Source organism: Canis aureus, chromosome 1, assembly GCF_053574225.1.
Source record: "Canis aureus isolate CA01 chromosome 1, VMU_Caureus_v.1.0, whole genome shotgun sequence".
In the NCBI taxonomy this organism is placed as follows: domain Eukaryota; kingdom Metazoa; phylum Chordata; class Mammalia; order Carnivora; family Canidae; genus Canis; species Canis aureus.
In genome coordinates, this window is record NC_135611.1 from 122257210 (window position 1) to 122277918 (window position 20709).

General features: G+C 33.2%; 1 protein-coding gene across 3 annotated transcripts in view; it reads right to left on the bottom strand.

Annotated features, from left to right (window-relative positions):
- Window positions 1-20709, bottom strand: part of URI1 (URI1 prefoldin like chaperone) — an 83335-nt gene that overhangs the window by 27628 nt on the left and 34998 nt on the right. For all 3 annotated transcript variants that reach the window (XM_077856651.1, XM_077856650.1, XM_077856658.1), the window contains 3 exons: window positions 17553-17587; window positions 4384-4462; window positions 3184-3319 (listed from right to left, as the gene is read on the bottom strand). In XM_077856651.1, the coding sequence (XP_077712777.1) occupies window positions 3184-3319; window positions 4384-4462; window positions 17553-17587 (250 nt within the window). The remainder of the gene's footprint in view (window positions 1-3183; window positions 3320-4383; window positions 4463-17552; window positions 17588-20709) is intronic.

The following is a 20709-nucleotide window of genomic DNA, read 5'->3' on the forward strand; positions in this document are numbered from 1 at the left end:
AAAAAAAAAAAGAAAGAAAGAAAAAGGAAGAAGAAAACAAAGGAGAAAATCTTCATGAACTGACGTTAGGAAAAGCATTCTAGATATGACACCAAACACATGATTCTTGAAACAAAAAAGTAATACACTGGACTTCAAAATTAAACTTTTGCTATGGAAATACAATGCTGAGAAAATAAGACAGATGAATACTGGGAGAAAATATTTCCAAATCACACCCTTAACAAAAGACTTATCTAGAATATATGAACTCTCAAAACTCAAGAGTAAGAAAAAATACAACCAAATTTTTAAAAATGGGCAAAAGACTTCAATAGATCAAAGAGGATAAACACACAGATGGCAAGTAAGTACATGAATCAATGCTGAACATCATTAGCCATCAGGGAAATGCAAATTAAAACTGCTACATATCTACTGAAATAGCTTAAGTTTTTACAACTAACAATACCAAGTGCTGGTAAGGATGCAAAGCTACTAGGACTCTCATACCCTGCTGAGATCGGGGGAAACGTCCATAAAACAATATAGCGTCTTTGGAAAATAGCTTGAAAGTTTCTTAAAAATTGAATACACACTCACTATATGACCTAGCGATCCCACTTGTAGGTATTTGTCAAACAGCAACGAAAATTTATAATAACACCAAAGTATAAAGGTTTATAGCAGCTCTGTTCATAATTCCATAAAATGAAAGCAAACCAAATGTCCTCCAATAGATGTACATGCATATAATGGAACAATACTCAGCAATAAAAACGAATGACCTATTGATACACAGAACAACTTAGATGTGGCATTATGGTGACTGAAAGAAGACAGTCTCAAAAGGTTACATAGTATATAATTCCATTTATATGACATTCTAGAAAAGGAAAAGTTAATAATGATAGAGACAGATCAGTGATTGTCAGGCCTTACAGGGAGAGGTAAGGTGTGACCACAAAGAGTTTCTGGTGTGATCCTGTGCCCTGACTAGTATATCCCACATCCTATTCTACATTCTGATAGTGGCAATGGTTAAACAAATCCTTACTTGTGTTGTAACTCATGGAATAGTATTATCAAATAAAAAGTCAATTGCATTCTGATAATCTTAAAAAAATTTTTTTTAAACTTTAAAAAGCTGGTCAGATTCATGTTAAGTGGCAAAATTCCAAGATGTGAGCACAAAGAGTGGGGAACTCTTAAAAATCATCTTCCTTAGAGACATCTCTGAATCCTTCTATAATTGTGTTAAGTCCATTTTGTCTTTGATTTTGACTACTTTTTAAACATGCAATGACCTCCCTTCCACCTTCCCCAATTACCCTGTCAACAGTGAGGACGGTATATTTAACTTGTTAAATATCTTCTTCCATAAGAAAAATAAAATATCTTTTCTTAATAAATGGTAAGTACAACAATATACGTAAATATTTCTTTTAGTTATTAAAATTAGTATAAAACTGTGTGAACAAAACAATTTTTAGCATTTGTATAGATTCTCAAACATAATTCATAGGGACATATTCTGAAAATTATTTTACATTAACACATCCTAAAAGTCATCATGTTTGGTCATTTCCCAAAACCATATTTAACAATGGAAAATGATTTACCAAAAAATACTTCTTTATTCTAGAGCTCTACTCTATTCTATTAAAAGTACCCTCCCAGGACACCTGGGTGGCTCAGCTAGTTGAGTGGCTGACTCGATTTCAGCTCAGGTCATGATCTCGGAGTTGTCAAATCAAGCTCCGTGTCGGGCTCCATGCTCAGGGGGGAATCTGCTTGAAATTTTCTCACTCCCTCTACCTTTGTCCCTCCCCTGCTTGCTCCTGAGAGCATGCACGCATGCTCTCTCTCTAAAATAAATAAATAAATCTTAAAAAAAAAAAGTATTCTCCCATTAATGTATTAAGTCATAACTGATTCTGAAGATTGCACTGCTGAAATATCCACATGAAAATCAGAGTGATCAAAAAAAGAAAAAAAAGAAAATCAGAGTGATCAAACTTTAACAGACGATGAACTGATTTCATATCAGCAGAGCTACCCTAGTAAATAAGAAAGCTTTCCCCATTAAGAAAGGCCTTTGAGAAAGAATTATGCTCATTCTTTTTCCTCTAACATACATGACTTATTTTAGCGTAGTGATGCCAAAAGAATTATCATTGCTAGAAATTATATACAGGCCTAACAATAAGATTCTGATTAGTGTCACAAATGATCAAATATGTTATCAATTATAAACTTATAGGAGTTGATTTGCAATTAGAGTGTCCAAATATAGATCCCACAATTTCACTGAGTAAATGAGTTCTCTAACTAGTACCCACTCACATGTATATGTGAAATAATTTCAGCTGTAGAAAACTCAGCTGTTTTTTATCTATATGATTTCATTTATATAGAAGAATCCTCAAAAATTTATTTTCAAACACATATTAAACTAGAAGGTTAAAAAACAGGTAGGGGTGATATTATACTATCAATTTAAGTATTATATTACAGCAACGAGAACATAGATATTAAATAAACCTCATTTTAAGATGCAACTAAGATAGGACGAACTAAAGCCAATCCCATCCAGCACAAAATGTGTATGTGGATACGTGCATACCAACAAATAATACTGTAGATAAACAAGGCCTTAATGAACTACCTCAATCAAATAAGACAGAGGGCTCACATCACAGAACAAGTGTATGGGTACTGTTTTGGGTAGCACCTCTCCACACTGGCCTCCTCTGTAAGATGAAAATATGACTTCTTCTAAATCAAAAAGCATGTTTAAAAATTGTTTCTACTTTTGCAGATAGATATAGTTCAATAAGTAAAAAGTAAATTTCTCCTGTGTACTGAAGTATCTATAAAAGAACCTAAAACTAACCAGTTATAAAATATAAAATGAGCCCAAGTCTTATGTCTTCCCAACTTCTATCTATAAAAGCACACGTTAAGGACTTTTACACTCTGTCATTTCTGAAAACATGCTAATGTGCGTGATATTTCCAACCCAGATGTTCTATTCTCCAGCTTACATTCTCAAATGTTGATTCGACTCAAACTACCTACAATTCAACCAAATCACAAATAGTCTGGACTAATAAATCATGGATGGTACTTTTAGTAACAGCCTGGCACTCTGTGAACTGATACACATCCAGCAAAAATACATCATTTATAATTGGTACATACGTTCTTTCCGATGCTCCACTAAGCCCACAGCCTGCTTTGCTGAGCACTTTGCAAACCAATTGTCCCCAAGTAAAACAGTGACTTCATTAGTATGGACAAGCTTTCCTGGCATGAAGGCAAAGGGGCCAAATGGTACCTATTATTGAAAGGAAGGAAGGGAGGGAGGGAGGGAGTAAGGAAGAGAGAAGACAAAAAATTAAAAACACTAAAAAATACATTTTATGAAACAGCATTAAAAGCTCTGCGTTGAGCTCTTTTTATCGATACACTAAAAAAAATGTCAACTTCATAGAAATTTAACATTAAAGTTTCACTAAGAAAACCTATAGAAATTGCTTTAGGTTAACAAATCAATGTTAAAACAGGAAAAGGAATCAGCACATTTACATACAGCTTTCAGAGAAATTAGCACTGTCTGAATGTTTATACTTCATGTTCTTTCACCAATCTAAATGAAAGAAAACTAGTAATGAAATATTAATACCTTTGATTTAAAAACCTGAAAATTATTTCCAATAATATAGCCATTTTTTAACAAAGCTAGAATTAACAAATAAACAGCTGTAATGAATCTACAAATTTTATGAAATATTTGGGCTAGTAGAATAAAGAACAATACATTTACAACACATTTGGGCTAGCGTAATTAAGAACAAAGTCTTCATGAAAAAGAATATTCAAGCAATGAAAGAATCTAATCCAGGGCTCACAAATAGATCACTATGTCGATATGGAGATCATTCAGACAAAAATTAGTAGTACCTTTTTATATAAAATCAATATTCTAGGGTGTAATTCCGTGAATTATACAACATTATGATCTATTCCTGCACTGGCTAACAGGAAACGACTAAGTGCCATATTTCTGTCTTAATTACAGTTTTCTAACACAGAAAATTTGCATACCAAATTTGTCAAATTTTGTGCTAACATTTATGCCATTTGTGTCACCAGAATGTGATAACTTAATATAAATCTGAAAAAAATGAAAAGAAGCAAATACCAACTATTACAACAATTAGTGGATTATTATAAAGTAAAACACAACAAACTTTGCATGCTATGGTAGTTACTTCAGGTACTATCTATTAAGCAAAGCTAATTTATTAATTCATACATATAAAGCAAAACAAATCTTCTAACTTTACATAGTTAATATGTAAACAACATACTACTTTAAAAGCAACACACCAAACATACCATGATATTATAAGACAACTTATCAGGCAAGGTGCTGAGTCTTTCTTGAAGGGCATTATAGTCATTATCTACCTTCTTCCTGTTGACAAAAAAAAATAGCAAAATACTAAATGAATACACAAACTAACAATTCCTTGTGTAGACTGTGTATCAAAAGACAAACTAAATCAAAAATCCAATTTTAGCAATTTAAATATTAAAGCATTTTATAATTTTAAAATTCTATGTTTACCAAGTTTAGCAGTGGCATTATTCAACCATACATGTAACAAAAATTAAGACTCTAAATGCCTTTGGTTTTAGAATTAGAACACACATCTGGAGAACTAGTGTTTTGTAATGTAGAAAATAATCTGAACTAAATAAAATTTGGAAATTAAAGGAGATACTGAGAGAGGGCCTGATGTTTAGACAGAAACAGGGACTTAAGATGAAGGAAGAAGAGATTTAATAAAGCTTGTGGGTGAATAAACACTGGCTGCACAGCAGAAATCATGAACACAAAATTTGATCAGAGGCTTCAGTCCTTAGAAAACTTAGAGCTGAAAAATGTGTAAAAACCCTTCAGTTATTCATACTAATGTGACTAAGGTGAAAGAGAACCAACCAGGAGCTAGAAGAAATTAGGTAGAGGTAATACAAAAAAGCATTTCAATTTGGCTTTGGAGCCTGTTTCATGTTACATCAAGAAAGAGCTACCTAATAAATTAATTTCAAATAACCAAAAGATCTAATTCTGTAGAAGCAGAAATGGTCATGTTTCCACACTGTGAATGAATAGTCCTTCTTGCAGATGCCTATTTTCAAATCTTCTCTGAAAATTAGGTTTCTAAAGGGTTCCTTACTAGGGTGTAAGCAGCAGGCTAAACCAGCACACTGAAATCTTTTAAAGTGAAAGGGTGTTGTCAAGTCAAAAAAAAAAAAAAAAGAAACCAAAACAAAAATAAAACTCACAAATTCAGCAAGTAATTTTTAAAAACATGTAGATATTGCCAAACTGAAATTAGAATAAATTGCAACATAGATAATCGCTCTCCAGATAATAAAATGACTGGTCTATAAACATCATGGAATTGATTTGTTTACTCCTTAGCACCCGTAAAAGCAAGAGGAGCATAATTAATAAAACTTATCTCATTTAGTCTTAAGAATATCAAGGAATTTCACATACATACTATGCTATTCATCCTAAACATATTCCTCTAGTAAATGTCACTTAACATTTTCCTCATTCAAAAAAGAAAGTAGAAGGAAGATGGAAAAACCAAACATTTAAGAGAAATCAGATCTCCTCCATCAAAAAAGCAGCAAGCAATGAATTTAACCTAAATTCTGGCCTGTGTTTTTTCAAGCAAGCCCTTTTATTTCCTAGTTTTGAAGTGCTTTTGTAAAATGGTCCCTTAAAATCCTTCCTTATAAACACAAATGTCTTTATTCTATTTACTTAAGGGAAAAATATCCATCTGAGTAAATTTTTATAGGAATTAAATGGTTTTTAAAAACTTCATGCACAGGGCTACAAACCAGAAAGAGCATGGCTTTAAAGTTAGATCAGAGAGTGAATCCCAGCTCCACCACTTAACATAAACAAATTAACCCTAGTCTTAGCATCTTCAATGGCAAAGTCAGAATAATTCCTATCTCACAGGTTCAAAAGAAAGAAATAGGACGGGTTTAGCAACAAAAACGAACATTACATATCCAATGCCCTTTTTTTCCCCATGAACTTTCAAAAAACACTAATTGTAAAATTTTCAAGGAAGACTACTACCCACTAAGTTAAGATTCCATTATGTTAAATTCATTCAATCTGATAAAAAGAGTACAACTTACTGAAAGACAGTATAGTTAAATGCTACCTTTTAGGGGGCTTTTGGAGATAGGGTTAAGTAATAACTGGGATACTGTCTGTAAAGAACTGACTTGATACAATGCCTGCACACAGTAGACACTCACCAGTAAATCTACCAAACACTAATAGTATTTTTTAGATAAGTAATTCAGCAAATGCTTAAGGACTAAACAACAGCTCAGATGTCTAAATATTTCTGTGATTGTTAAAAAACTAATACTAAAGTTAGTGCTCGGGATGCCTGGGTGGCTCAGTGGTTTAGCGCCTGCCTTCGGCTCAGGGCGTGACCCAAGTCCCGGGATTGAGTCCCATATTGGGCTCCTTGTGGGACTGCTTCTCTCTCTGCCTGTGTCTCTGCCTCTCTCCATGTGTCTCTCATGAATAAATAAAATCTTTAAATTAATTAATTAATTTAATTAAATAAAGTTAGTGCTCAATATGTCTTATTTTGGTAACCACACCTGGAAAAAGGGGACTTCCTATCAAAACACCTCTTTTGTATAAAAAGAACAGTAGATTCAACCACAGGTAATACAAGAAGCCAATGTCAGTATTCCAAATCAAGTTTGTTGTTTTAAATTTGTCACTAATTGTCTCTTAAACAAAAATGTGGACATACTGGAGAATGGTTTAAGATCAGAGTTGCTATTTCTAAATTCTGAGTTGTTTTCTAAAAATACAGAAACAAAAAAAAAGAGAGAGAGAAAAAAAAAAAAAGAAAAGAAAGACAAAGAATTTAAAATGCAGCCCATGCAAGGCAGTGTCTCTGGGAGAAATTATGGTTTAAGAAACTCTCTCTTAAAGGTTCCACTAGTGGAAATACCCCGGATCAAACTAAACACCTTGGTCAAAGAGTTTGTCTATCTGCCTACAAATAGTCCCTCTAAAATTCAGAGATTAAATAATTCCATTACAGATCACAAAGCCTATGCATCAGAAAATACAAAAATGATTCTAAGAACTACTGTGTTACAGAAGGCAAGTAGGGGATCTTTATTTGCACCAAAATTTGAAGTTTATTTCTTCTATTTTACTACACTTAGAAACATAATTTTTAGACACTGTAGTCATATTAAAATATGTAGTAAAAAGAGACAACTGCTTAATTTTTTTTCAAATGGAAAATAAAGCCCAGATATAATTAGGATAAACCACTCAAGCCCACTTATACCATACAGACCTCCTTGGTCTGGAGGTCTTCATCTTATTCCTTATAGATTAGGTTTAGGCTTCAATTCTTAATTTTAAAAAGTTATCCAATAAATAAGATTTAATTTGCGAAAGAAATCCTCGTACAATGTTCCTTATAGAAATCTAATAAGAACTAAAGCACTGCTGTAAGTCATATATAATAAACTTTTACAATCATCTTTTGAATCTTGCTAATCATGTGCTATATGCCTTCTGAGAAGCACTTTTTGTTTTAAAAAGCAGCAGCAAAGGACGTAGCACTCTACAAATTAGCCTTAACCTTAAGGATGAAGATCAGGACGGATCCCGTGGGAAACACCTTATTTTCATAGGGCTGTGAAGAGTATGAGTGCAAGTTAAAGGATTTGTTTGCTCAAGTATTTACACTGATGTCCACGACTTACTTTGAAATCCATCAGGGAAAAATGGATTAATGCGTTGAGATAAAGATGGATATATGATCGAGGTTCACCTACACAATTCTTTCAACTTTTCTGTACGTTTGAAGATTTCCATGATAGAACATTAGGAAGGAGATGGGGGAATATGAAAGCGAGACTAGACTTTAATCTTCTTAAATGCAACTGACAAATCTTTGGGGTTTGTTTCTTGGATTTTTTAAAAGATTTTATGTATTTATTCATGAGAGACACAGAGAGAGGCAGAGACACAGGTCGAGGGAGAAGCAGGCTCCCCGCGGGGAGCCCAATGCGGGACTCAATCCCAGGACCCGGGGGTCACGCCCTGGGCTGAAGGCAGACGCCCAACCCCTGAGCCACCCAGGCGTCCCAAATGACAAATCTTTGTAAAGAAAAAAAGTTCTACATCCCTTGTTTGAGGCAAGAAGTCTCCAATTTTCATCTTTAAATAATAAAAAAGGGAAATAAAATTTAAATCACTGATGGAAATAAGATTTTGCTAATTTTCAACTTAAAGCAGGAAGCTGGAATAGGCAGAAATGTTGACACTAAGCCTGTGGGTTTTTAAGTCTTTTATCATTCGCTCTCCCTTTATCTAAGGTCCTAAACTAAAAAAAGCAGGAAACACCAAGTGATGGTCAAAAAGGGAAAAAGGAAATGGGCTTTACATTCCAATACTATCTCGGTTAATCTGGGGCAGAGTTAATTTAAGATTTTAAGAAATTACAACATCCAGAGATTTGGAATATAAGGAATATAAGTAACTATATAATCTTATTTAGAAATGATTTTTAGCCCATCATACCCACTCTAGAACTTCCTGTTAAGAATTCAAGAAAACCTTTGTTTCAATTCAATTCACCATTTATTGAGCTTCTCCTCTGCAACTGAGCTTTATGCCATATGCTGCAGGGATCATCACTCAAATATAGCACGCCTTTTTTATTTCTTTGCATTGCTTCTTTGTTAAAGATCACTAGCTTGATGGATGCCTGGGTTTTTACCTCTAAAATTAAGAAAATAAAGAAATATTAAATTCAGGCATAGATTTTATGTATGTAAAGAAAAAAGTCTTCTCATTACTAAAGAAAGGAATGATAATGATTTTTTTTCAAAGTAACCTCTTTAAAAGTCTAAGTAAATTATTAAGGTTATAGTAAACAAAAAAATTCTTTAAAAAAAGGATCACATTGCTGAAGGATCTGTCATTTGGCAGGAAGGGGAACATATTAAAAATTAAAATATATCGGCATTAAATTAGTATTATTATTTTTTATTTTATTTTTTAAAAGTTATTTATTATTATTTATTCAGAAAGACACAGAGAGAGGCAGAGACACAGGCAGAGGGAGAAGCAGGCTTCCTGTGGGGAGTCTTATGCAGAACTCGATCCTAGGACCCCAGGATCACCACCTGAGCCAAAGGCAGATGGTCAACGACTAAGCCACACAGGCGTCCCAAGATGATTTTTTTTAAATGGTCATGGCAAAATACTATTAAGTGAAATCTATGACAAAATTCAAGCAATATGGTGGCATATTCCTTTTTCTCAACTCTTTATATCTAGGAAAACTTACATCATCAGAAGATGCTGATGAAACAATCTGTTCTTTATTTTTATGAGTCCATCGAAAACTTTTACTAGAAATAGATACAAAGATGAACCTAATAAACACTTGTAATTTTTCTAAAGTTAATGAAAGTATCAAAAAGAGAGTGCAGTTAACATCCTACTAGATTTCCACAGTTTAACTTCTCAAAAATGAGAAATGGAGAGTACAATGGATTATAAACAGTAAAGTGGGACAGAGGAATTGTTTCCAGTGCTCCCTGCCAACAAACATGTGCATGTGACTTCAGACTTGTCAGTTATCACGGGTACCTGTTTCTTCACTCATTGGCATTCTTTTGCTCTAAGAATAAAATGAGATGTGAATCTGAAGAAAGTTTTAAAATTATACAAAAACACATCACTCTAAGTGTGAAAGAAATGCCCCAAGGTACCTCCTAGTTCAGTTAGCTTCAGGCGAAGAGTTTACAGGTCAGTTTAATTTTATTTTCTGAGTTCTCTACAACTGACACATATTTTTTGTGACAAATCAGAAAGGAGGGGCCTTTCAGAAAAGATGAGTTTAGCTATGCTAGGTTTATAACCAACTTAAGTTTTGACTGAGCCAGTTTCTATTTAATTCTACTTTGTAAGTATAGTTTCAACTTTCCAAAATATATTTTAGAAAAAAGAAAACTTTTTGTGTATTGTTTTCTTAGAACAGTGACTCATAGCCCTGTCTGGTCCCTGATAGCTATGAGAAACTGATAAAAACACTAGATCCTTTCCTGAGAAAAAGTCCTTGAATTCTGCATATAATTTCAATAGAAGCCACTCAGATCCCTTGAGGTCACAGTTTTTTCTAAAGAGGTCTTAAACAGTTTAAAAAAAAAAAAAAAAAAAAGCAATCCTGGTTTTAAGGCCATCAAATATGTAAAATGTTCAAAATTATCTTCAATTCTGTTGATTTAAATAAAAGAAAAATAGGAAAACCATCCCCAATTCAGTCATGAGTTCAATATAAGTTAATAAAAATGTTAAATCATATCATATCATATCATATCATCTCCATTTTTTTACTGCCTACATTTTCCTTAGTCATACAATGACACTCACTGTTGTTAGAACCTATTAGAATTTAGACTTTTGTATCTCAAAACAAGAAAAAGCACCCTGGATTAGTATCTTAAGTGATCTGCCTCTCAGTCAAGCACTGCTGTTGCAATATTAACACCTTCATCCTCACATGGTACTCTTCCAAGCTTGAAAGCTTTATTGTATGAAAGAAAATAAAAAAACTCAAAGCGCAAGGAAGTGTAGTTTTCAAACCCAACAGAGTTAAAATAGGGATGAAAAGTCATTAGGTATGCCAAGTCAAATTGGGCTGTAGCATTAATCAGATATTCAACTGGACTTAAGGCTGGTTGTTGGAAATTGTAAATCAATTTTTATGATGGACAATGAAAATACACAAAGACTACATTCTAAATGAAGAGATGTAATTACAATTTTTATGAAATCTCTAATTTTATTTTTAAAATTTCTCTATTAAAAAATTCCCCACAATGCATTTGCATTTCATTTTCAGAAAAGCGTCAAGTAAAAAAAGAAAGAAAGAAAGAAAGAAAGAGAAAGAAAGAAAGAAAGAAAAAGAAAGAAAGAAAGAAAGAAAGAAAGAAAGAAAGAAAGAAAGAAAGAAAGAAAGAAAGAAAGAAAGAAAAAAAGAAAAGCGTCAAGTATTAAACTAATGGGATTCTTACAAATCATGATTCAGGCGCACCTATGTGGCTCAGATAAGCATCTACCTTCAGCTCAAGTCATAATCCCAGGGTCCTGGGATGGAGTCCTGCATGGGGCTCCCTGCTCAATGGGAAGTCTGCTTCTCCCTCACCCTCTCCCTCTGTGTGTGTGTGTGTCTGTCTCTCTCTCTCTCTCTCTCTCATAAATAAAATCTTAAAGATTAGGGAACTACTAGAAGTAACAAATTCTAGTAACAATTTAAAAATCATTAACCTTAAAAAAAAAAAGGAAAAAAGCATTTACAATTTGACCTTGGTGACAAAAATAAACATGCAGAATTAAAAAGCTGAAGGGAATGAAACAAAATGTTTTAAGAGGGAGAATTAGCTTCTTTTTAGAATTACGAGTAAATTTATCTTTAATTTATGTTTTATTTATCTTTATCTTCATTTCTTTTTTATTTCAACCTTTCTATATGTAAGTATGTAGTCATTTTATACTCAGGATAAAAGATTTTGTTCTTAAAAATATCATCCTTAAAACATTCAACTTAATCTTTTTCTTTTGCAAATCAATTTGCTTTAAAACATCACATGCAAAAATTGCAAAACTTAACTTCTCAAACCCATGTACTAAAATACCATGCCATTAGGAAAGAAAAAAAAGAAAACTATGCAGGAACTTAATGACAGGGAATGGGATTTATATATATGATTCCTCCCTCTTGCCCTTGTCCCTAGGGACACTTTCATAAATAAGTACAGAGATTCCATCAACAAAAGCATATAAAACCTTCAGAAGGTTTGGAAGTTGCTCTCTACTCTACTGGGGGTAAGGGTGGGAGGGGCAAACAGAAGGTCCTATACAAAACAGTGACTAAAAACTGTGGTCAGTTAAATGGGGACTCTGAAAAACATGGTTTCCACATTTACCTACCACTGAAAAATGAAGTCATCACTGTGAATAATTTTAAGTTTTAAAGATATGCAAATCAATATTTCACAGATTATACATAATAAAATGAAACAAATTTTATGTAAGTAAATGAAGGCAAGCCAGGAAAGCACTGTTTCAGGTAATTCCTGAGAAATATACCATAAACTACAGCATTGTTATAATGAAATAGCTCGATGGTTTTGTGGGGCAGAGAATCCCTCAAAACATCAGATACACATATCCATCCATCCAACCACACTGATGAAGAACTGAAAGAATTCCAAACATATCTTCTTCTGTGTTTTTTTTTTTTTTTTTTTTGAAACTACTTAGGTATGCTCTCTTGGTGATTTCCCATTATATACTTTGACTATAACCTATACTAGAAACTAATTATTCTTTTCCTCTAAACAGCATTCTTTGTCTATTTTTTCTTTGAAAAATAAAAATGCCAAGTATTTGCGTTAGAAGTCCTCTCTGAAAATTGTTGTGATGAGCAGTGGGTTCTGTTTGTAAGTGCTGACTCACTAAACTGTACATCTGAAACAAATATTACACTATATGTTAACTAACTAGAATTTAAATAAAAATTAAAAATAAATAAATTCTCATGCCCAAGTGTTTCAGCATTTGTAAGCCCAAATTTAAAGCTATTCTCTCCAGGACGCCTGGGTGGCTCCGCGGTTGAGCATGTGCCTTCGGCTCAGGGCGTGATCCCAGGGTCTCGGGATCGAGTCCCGCATCAGGCTCTCCGTGAGGGCCTGCTTCTCCCTCTGCCTGTGTCTCTGCTTCTCTGTGAGTGTGTCTCATGAATAAAATATTTTTAAAAAAATAAAGCTATTATTTACAAAATTAAATGTCTGAACAATATAAAACGCCTTTTTACTTTCACTTAAATCTACTTCAAGTAATTACATAGATATCTTTACTACTTAAAACTCTTTAAAGATAATCTGAAGGAAACAAGACAATGAAGATTTTATAATTCATATGCATACAGTTTATAACAAATAACGCCTAACAGAAATATGACGTGTATGTGCCATACACGTATTTCATTAGATTCTCACAAATCAACAGAAGTAATGTAACTTTCTTCTTGTGGGATATAGTCAATAGAGTAAGTACCTGTGATGCATTAAAAATGGCCATAAATTCTTCCTCACTCCTCCCACCAACTGGAGTCATTTCCCACTCTGACCAATACAGTGTGGCCTCGCTGCTTCCATTCTTGCTGCCCTGAGATCATCATGTAAAGTGAGCCGATAGAAGAGCACATGGAGAGAGAGGCCTAGCTACCAACCAGCACTGGCCACTAGACTTGGGCATAAGGCCATTCTGGACAGCCCAGCTGCCCCAGCCACCAAAAAGCTGCAACCATGCAAATGAGCCCAAACAAGAGTAGCAGAACAACACAGGTAAGTCAAGCCCTACTGGCACATCCACAAAGTCATATACAAAAAAATGTTGTAGTTTTAAACCACTAAGTTTTGGAGTAATTTTATTAAGGAACACTTAATAATGGATGTAACAGCTTAGGAAGGATATATTTTGCGTTGTAAAACCATAGTCTTAGTAAGGTCGCCATTATTTATTTTTTAAAAATCCAGTACCAAAGTTTATTTGGTAACTCTAAACCTTGGACATTTGACACGAAATGAAATAAAGGATAAGAGTTAACTAATAACTGAGAACAATCTCCAAGGATGAATTAAATGAACAGCATACAGCCTGATTTCATTTTTGTCAGAAAGGGTGGGAGCACAACCTATAAAAATATATGGATGAATACACATGCACACACACATATACATACACATCCTTTAGGCAAACAATTTCTGGAAACATTTATAAAGGACTAGCAGAAAAGCACTTTATAATGATAACTGGGGATAAGTGTGGGAGAAAAACTACACTCCATTTATACCTTTTAGAAATTCCTAAATTTTGAACTATATAAATACACTGCCAAATTTTAAATTTTTTAGTATAATTTTTTTAAAGTTTCAGGTCTTAAAGAACATATACTTAAATATTTCCACATGGAATATGTTATCAGGTGCACTGCAAAAGCACCGTAGGTGAGGGAAGGGGGTAGTGGGATAGGCTGTTGAAATGCACCAGCTCAGATGACACCACACACTGATAATTACTGAGACTGAGCGATGGGTACATGTGGATTCACAACACACACACCTTTCGTTTGAAATTCTTCATAACAAAAAGTTATCTAAAAACATTAACGTAAAGCTTTAATAATACTGCTTAAAAAGCCATCTCTCCATCAGGATAAAAGAAGATAATGGCATGAATACAAAATATTCAGGAATATTTATAAAGCCTTGGTAAGTTTTTTTTGTTTTCTTTATTCATATGACAATTACAATTTTCAAAAAAAATTTCAGAGCTACTTTTAATATTTGTTGTCAGTCTGGGTGTTCTATAGATATTATCTCAATCTTCAACTTAAGTAGTATCATCACTTTACAAGTTAAAAACTGAGAATCTTAGTAATTCTCCCAAGGTTACAGTTAGTAAATGACAGGATTCAAATGTAGGTCTGTGACTCTGAATCCCATGCTCTTTAGGGAAGAATTAAAAAGATAAAAAATTACAGATAATCTACAAACAGAATAATCAAGCCCTGGTGGATTAAACAGTTGGAAGTATATCCATATTTTAATAAGAAAATACTGTGTGGATATTATAATACCTTATTTCCTGAGTTAAGTAAAAAGGATTTTAAGAAAAAACAGTTTGTGTTAAATTTTTTTAATCTTCACTAAATTGAAAACCACTATTAGCTCTAAAAGTGTTGCACAAATTCTCAACTATTAGGCTCAAATCTCTCCTTATTATTCATTATTAACTAAACAAATATTATAAATGTTTCTCGTTCACCAAAGTTCTGGAATTGGAATTAATTTTCTGGAAGTCATTTTTTTGGCGCAGATCCTGTTTGCCCCAGGCCATTTTTACTCCTACTTTTCTATAAATATTTTTGCTTCCTGCCTTACATTTTTTAAAAAATTTAATATCATTTTAGGAGCCTCCAATGTTCATTACTTGTCCCTTAAATAAAAGAATCTTTTAAAATTGCACAAACAAGTATAAACATCACTAGCATAAGAAAGCATCTTTTAAAAATCATATTTTGCATTTCTTTATTCTATTGATGTGTATCTCATGAAGAAGGCAGCTTAGCTATGTGAATTGTATTTTAGACTGGGCTAAAACCAGGGCTAAAGAAAACTGAAAAGCAACATGCTTTTAAAAGCAGCATGTAAGACACCCTTAAGAAGCATTCCAGCTTCTGTTCTTCCTTCCTAGCTCTCTGCAAATAGCACAAAATTATTGTGATTTCCCTGTTTAGTGTTCGACTATGAATTCCTCCATGGCAGGGTCGTTCAATTCCAAACAGCAACATAATACTGGCATATGGTAGGAACTCAATCACTGTTTGTAGAATTAACAGAATAAAAATATCACAAGAATTCCACAATGCTCCCAGATAGCTATTTCCTGGCTTTCAGAGGAATGGAGATACTTTGGTTTCAGTTTTTTAATATAATAAATTGGTGAGTTCACTGGCCATTTAGACTCTAGCAATATCAGATCCTCATTAAAAACAAACAGAAAAGTCTGTTTCCTGAGCCCTAATAGAAATGATTCTGAGGAAAAAGCAAGTTTTAACTGGAAAAATTATTTTAATTTTTGAATGTATAAATAAGGTACTATATTACTTTAAGATAGGTGTAGGTAAATATCTAAGCTTCTCTAGTTTGGAAAGCTTTGGAAAACTGGAAACTGAGATTGAGAGTCACATTAACCTGCTCTGAAATAAATGTCCTATTTCTATTTGTCAATGGTTACCAGGGCTTGGGCACAGCTATAGAATCTGCAAACTAAAATGTTATATATAATTATATATCTTTGGTCGTCATTTACTCAAACATTTATTAAGTGCCTATATTATGCCAAACACAGTAGGAGGTGCTGTGGATTAAAAAAAAAAAAAAAAATGAACACATGTCCCTCGGCCTTAAGGAATTTTCAGTCTCACAGGGAAAGAGTCTTGCAAAACAAACCAGAAGCAAGTTATTCACACATTTGCTTCAATTAGTATCTGTCCTTAGTGAATCCAACCTTTTACTGATTTCCTGAATTTCTTACCAAACTAATAGAGAGAAGTCCACATGAATAAAATTTCCCCTGAATTATTTGTAAAATAGATCACTTTGGCCAAATTAGTGGGAAACAGAGGGCTAAAGGGGAATGGTTAATTCTTTGGCCAAGTACTTGAATTTCAAGTTTCAACCTGGACTGAATATATAATGAAAAGCGAATGTCCATCATGGAAATGTTGACAGACTTACACCACCAGTAGATGCAACTACAACACTGCATTTATTGAAAATTAATGAAGTCCCTGAATTTTTATTTATAAAGTGGATATTATTAGTTTTAGATTATTTTCTGCAAGCCAATAGTCAGAATTTAATAAGATGATGTGTACAGATTGTACCGATTTTCACTCTTATCCACCGCTTGCAGCCTATGTGCATTTAAACCAAAAAACATTTGATATACACTAACTATAAATTATTTCCTTGGAGATCTCTCAGGCATGAAGAAAAAGCCTCTTAAAATAAATTTAAAATATTATATGCTTGATGGTGTATAACCAAAGGTTTAATCTCACCACTAAAGGGGCAGTTACCATGATTTTGCAATAACCCTGCAGACAATAATCAAGACAGCTCCTGTTGTTCTCTCAGTAAAATCTTCGTAAACACAGCATGGATATATTGTAATTTGATATCTGTAAGATCAACAGCTATACCTCATGACAACTCATAATATAAGATTTTATTCACCATTAAATTGAGCATTTTTCTCAGAAGACTTAGGAAAGTATGTTATTTACCAAGCATTGTCCTATTAACTAAAGATTAGCACATTAAAATAGATATGCTTTCTTTCTCTCTACACTCTGAAAAAAGTACAGTCCATAAGAAAGCTCAGAAATGTAGGCAATTAATTAGATTTTTCAAACTTCAGGGAAATGTAGATATTTCCATCAGTATTTTAAAACAACTGATTTCAAATTATTATTCTACTACAAATATACGAATATTCCCCAAATACAGCCCTCTGCAATTAACCAGGTTCAAAAACGTCTCAGTTGCCACCTTATAATGATATTAATATTATTCTAATTTGAAAAAAAAGAAAAGAAAGGAAAAAAGAAGGCAATTAGAATAAACACAAATGGTGACACAATTTCAGGAAATCAGGGAACACATAATTCAGTAAACGGTGAAGGACAATATAAATTAGTATCAAAAGCATTCAAAATGGAGATTACTAGAAGAATTCAATTACGGGTTACAAAAAATAATAATAATATACTTTATTTAAATACAAATAGATGACCCCCCATCAGTATTTCAGAAATAATATAAAACCATCTTTCACTCACCAATGCTGGATTTTCTCTTGGCAGTTAGTGACCACCTGTCATGAAAACAGATAACTACTCATGAAAAAACAGGGCTATACACAAAGCTACAAAATCAGTGTATCAGAAAACTAGAACAGTGGCTTTACAGATTTAATAGCATCTCAGTATACATTTTTATTTGTCAAATGCACAGAGATGTGACTGTTAGTTTTTAAGCAGCACACTTTATCATAACCCCCTAATGCAAGCTGATAACTGCAGAACAAATTACAGCCTTCCGATTCATACTTTGCTACAAAACCCGCTTCATAACTATTAGGTGACATATGATATAAGATAACTAGTATTTTGTACAATCTACAGACCTGCTTTCAATGTTACATATTTTGTAGAATACGCAAATGTTATAAATAACAAAAAACCAATGCAACATCAACATTTCATCACTAAAAAAAAAAATGACAGTAGTAAAAATATTTTATTTTGTCAGTATATCTCCAAATGTTTTCACCTGTAATTTTTATTCTGACGCATTAAAAATGAGTTCAGTGATATTTTTCTACTAACATTTTCAAGAAGAAATACTTGGGATAAAGAGATGCTCTGAACAGCCCATTTGTTCCCTCACTGAATTATGGTAAAATTTTAAGCACTTAATAGCCATTTTAAACTATGTTTATAATACAGAAACAATAAAATTAAGTACAAAAGTTATTTGCTTTCCTTAAAGACAGTTCAGCAGATTCTCAAAATTGAGGGGAAGGGGAGGGAGAGAACAACGCTAACCAATGAGGAAAAGAGACATTTGAATGGCAATTTTAAAAATAACACTGTTATCAAAGATCATGAATTGTTTTTAAATTGCCCACTAATAAAAATTTTAAACAAAAATCTCAAATACTACAACACCATTTGAGATACAGAGAAACTAAGGGATACAAGCCAAAATGCTCAATACAAGGCCATGTGAAAAAGACAGCAGCATCATCTGGTTTGAAACACACTGCTTTAGTTCACCATTCTAAACACCAATATTGCCTCTTGTCTCTCTTGCTCAATGTTTCACCCAAAAATCACAAGACTTTGGGAGGGGGGGCTGTCACTAAATTCCTATTATAACATTTAATTCCTGAAATAAATGTCCTCCTTTGGTACATTTTAAATACTAAGGCAGCAATCCTGTATCAAAATACATGCTGTAATCAGATACCCAACCATACTACACATTAACTCAGCATAAAAAGTCCGTTTTAGAATGAAGATCTCTCAGTAAGTATCAATCACATAGCAACACTTAATAACAGTGGTAATATATAATAGAGTACTGACTTTACATCTGGAAGAACCAGGCTAAAACTACATCAATCCATTTCACTGTTTCTGATTTGGCAGTAATTATAAAATAGACAAACAGAATTAAATGTAAATTGAAAAAGAAAAAAATCTTCATGAAATCCTTTTCATAAAGTTCCTCTTTAACAACCCCATTAAAAGATGAGACCCAAAAAACAGTCAGGATGCTTTCCAATCCCAATGCATGTGTTTCCAAGCATGAAGTGAGCCAAAAGCACAAAAAGAAAAGCCCTGCAAACCATAAGAGCAGAATGTTCATTAACCTCTACATGATAATCCTTTCGTAGCTGCATATTAACTAGTTACATATTCATAATCATTTACATTATTTAAAGGACCTTCGATGAAATTTTCTAAGCAATATCCATTAGTGACAGTGTTAAAGGTTATAGAAGATAGTCTACTTAATGTTTCCAGGAAGCCTTTTTAATTAGTAAATATGTAAATTTGGCACATATGCTTTTTATGTTTAAAAAACAAGTCCCTAGTAGAATGGCATGTGTTCTTACATCACGCCCCATGGTCTAGTCTCCACTTCGCTTTAGCTATCTTTTCCCCACCCTACCCCCTAACCCCCCTTCCCTTTCCTAAAGTAGTCTCCCCAAGAACAGATATTAAAGGATAAAAAAACAAAAATCCATTTCACAATTTTTAACAAATTTTCACCATCAAAATATTGTTTTACATTAAAGTCTTTATTAATTACTTTCAGGATTTAGAACAACAGAGACTTCAGTTAGGTGAAAACAAAGGTATAGGCTCTGTATTCTGAGCATCAGAAATAAAGGAAAAGGTGAGAGAGGCAGGTATGATAATACCTAGAACAGCTTTCTGATAGGACTACAGTTATCTTTGTTTACATGAGTTTTATAGCCTGCTTACTTCCCAAAACCATTTAAACCCAAGCAGTTATACTGTTTATTTTGAAGGATCATTCTAGTTCTCTTGTCTTTTACAGCAAGTTATTCAAAAGAAAATATTAGTAAATTTCTACAACTTCAACTGTCAAGGAAAATTTTAGAAGAAAGAAAAATCTGATTATTTAAAGTGGAATCCGCATGGGTTAAAAAAAAGTATCTAATTTTCCTTCAGAAAATGGACTCAGATTAATTCCTTTAAGTATTAAATAAAATGAACCTGCTTCTGTAAGAAACTCTTGAAAAACAAAGCAAAACAACAAAAAGCACTTCATTACTTTGTTGTCCTTCACAGAAGCTTTTAAAAGTAAGATGGCTACCAAGCAACAATAATAGTTTTTTAAGTTAAACCTGCCCAAACATGCAACTATTACTCCTGAAGAAAAAAATCTTACTGAATCATTTTCATAAAAAGAATTGGTTAGTAGGCTTCAACTATTAAAATAATTGACCTAGTAAATTCTTTAATGTGACATAATCGCACTTAGAGCCAGAAACTTATAAATAAAATATGTGCTTATGCAGTAGCACAGCACTAAGACCACAGCAAAGAAAAAGGACTATGAGTTGACTTATCACTTTTTAAGATACATTCTATCATTAGGAGTCTTTACCAACAACCCAGTAGTGAGAAAGTCCGTGATGCACTTTGTAATTCAAAACTGCCTTACCCTAGGAGTAGTAACAATGGTATATGCCAAGACTTCATAAGATGAAAATCAAGCTACCACAGTTCACTAAGGTGGGTTACAACCTCTCCTTAAAGCAAAGAAACCCATGTTCAAAACTGAAGTATCTTATCCAGTATTATGCAACTCTGCCCAGGAACTGGCATGAAATCAAATCAGTTTTAGAACCAGGCCTATCTAACCTCAAAGCCCATACTCACTGGATTGGACTATCTC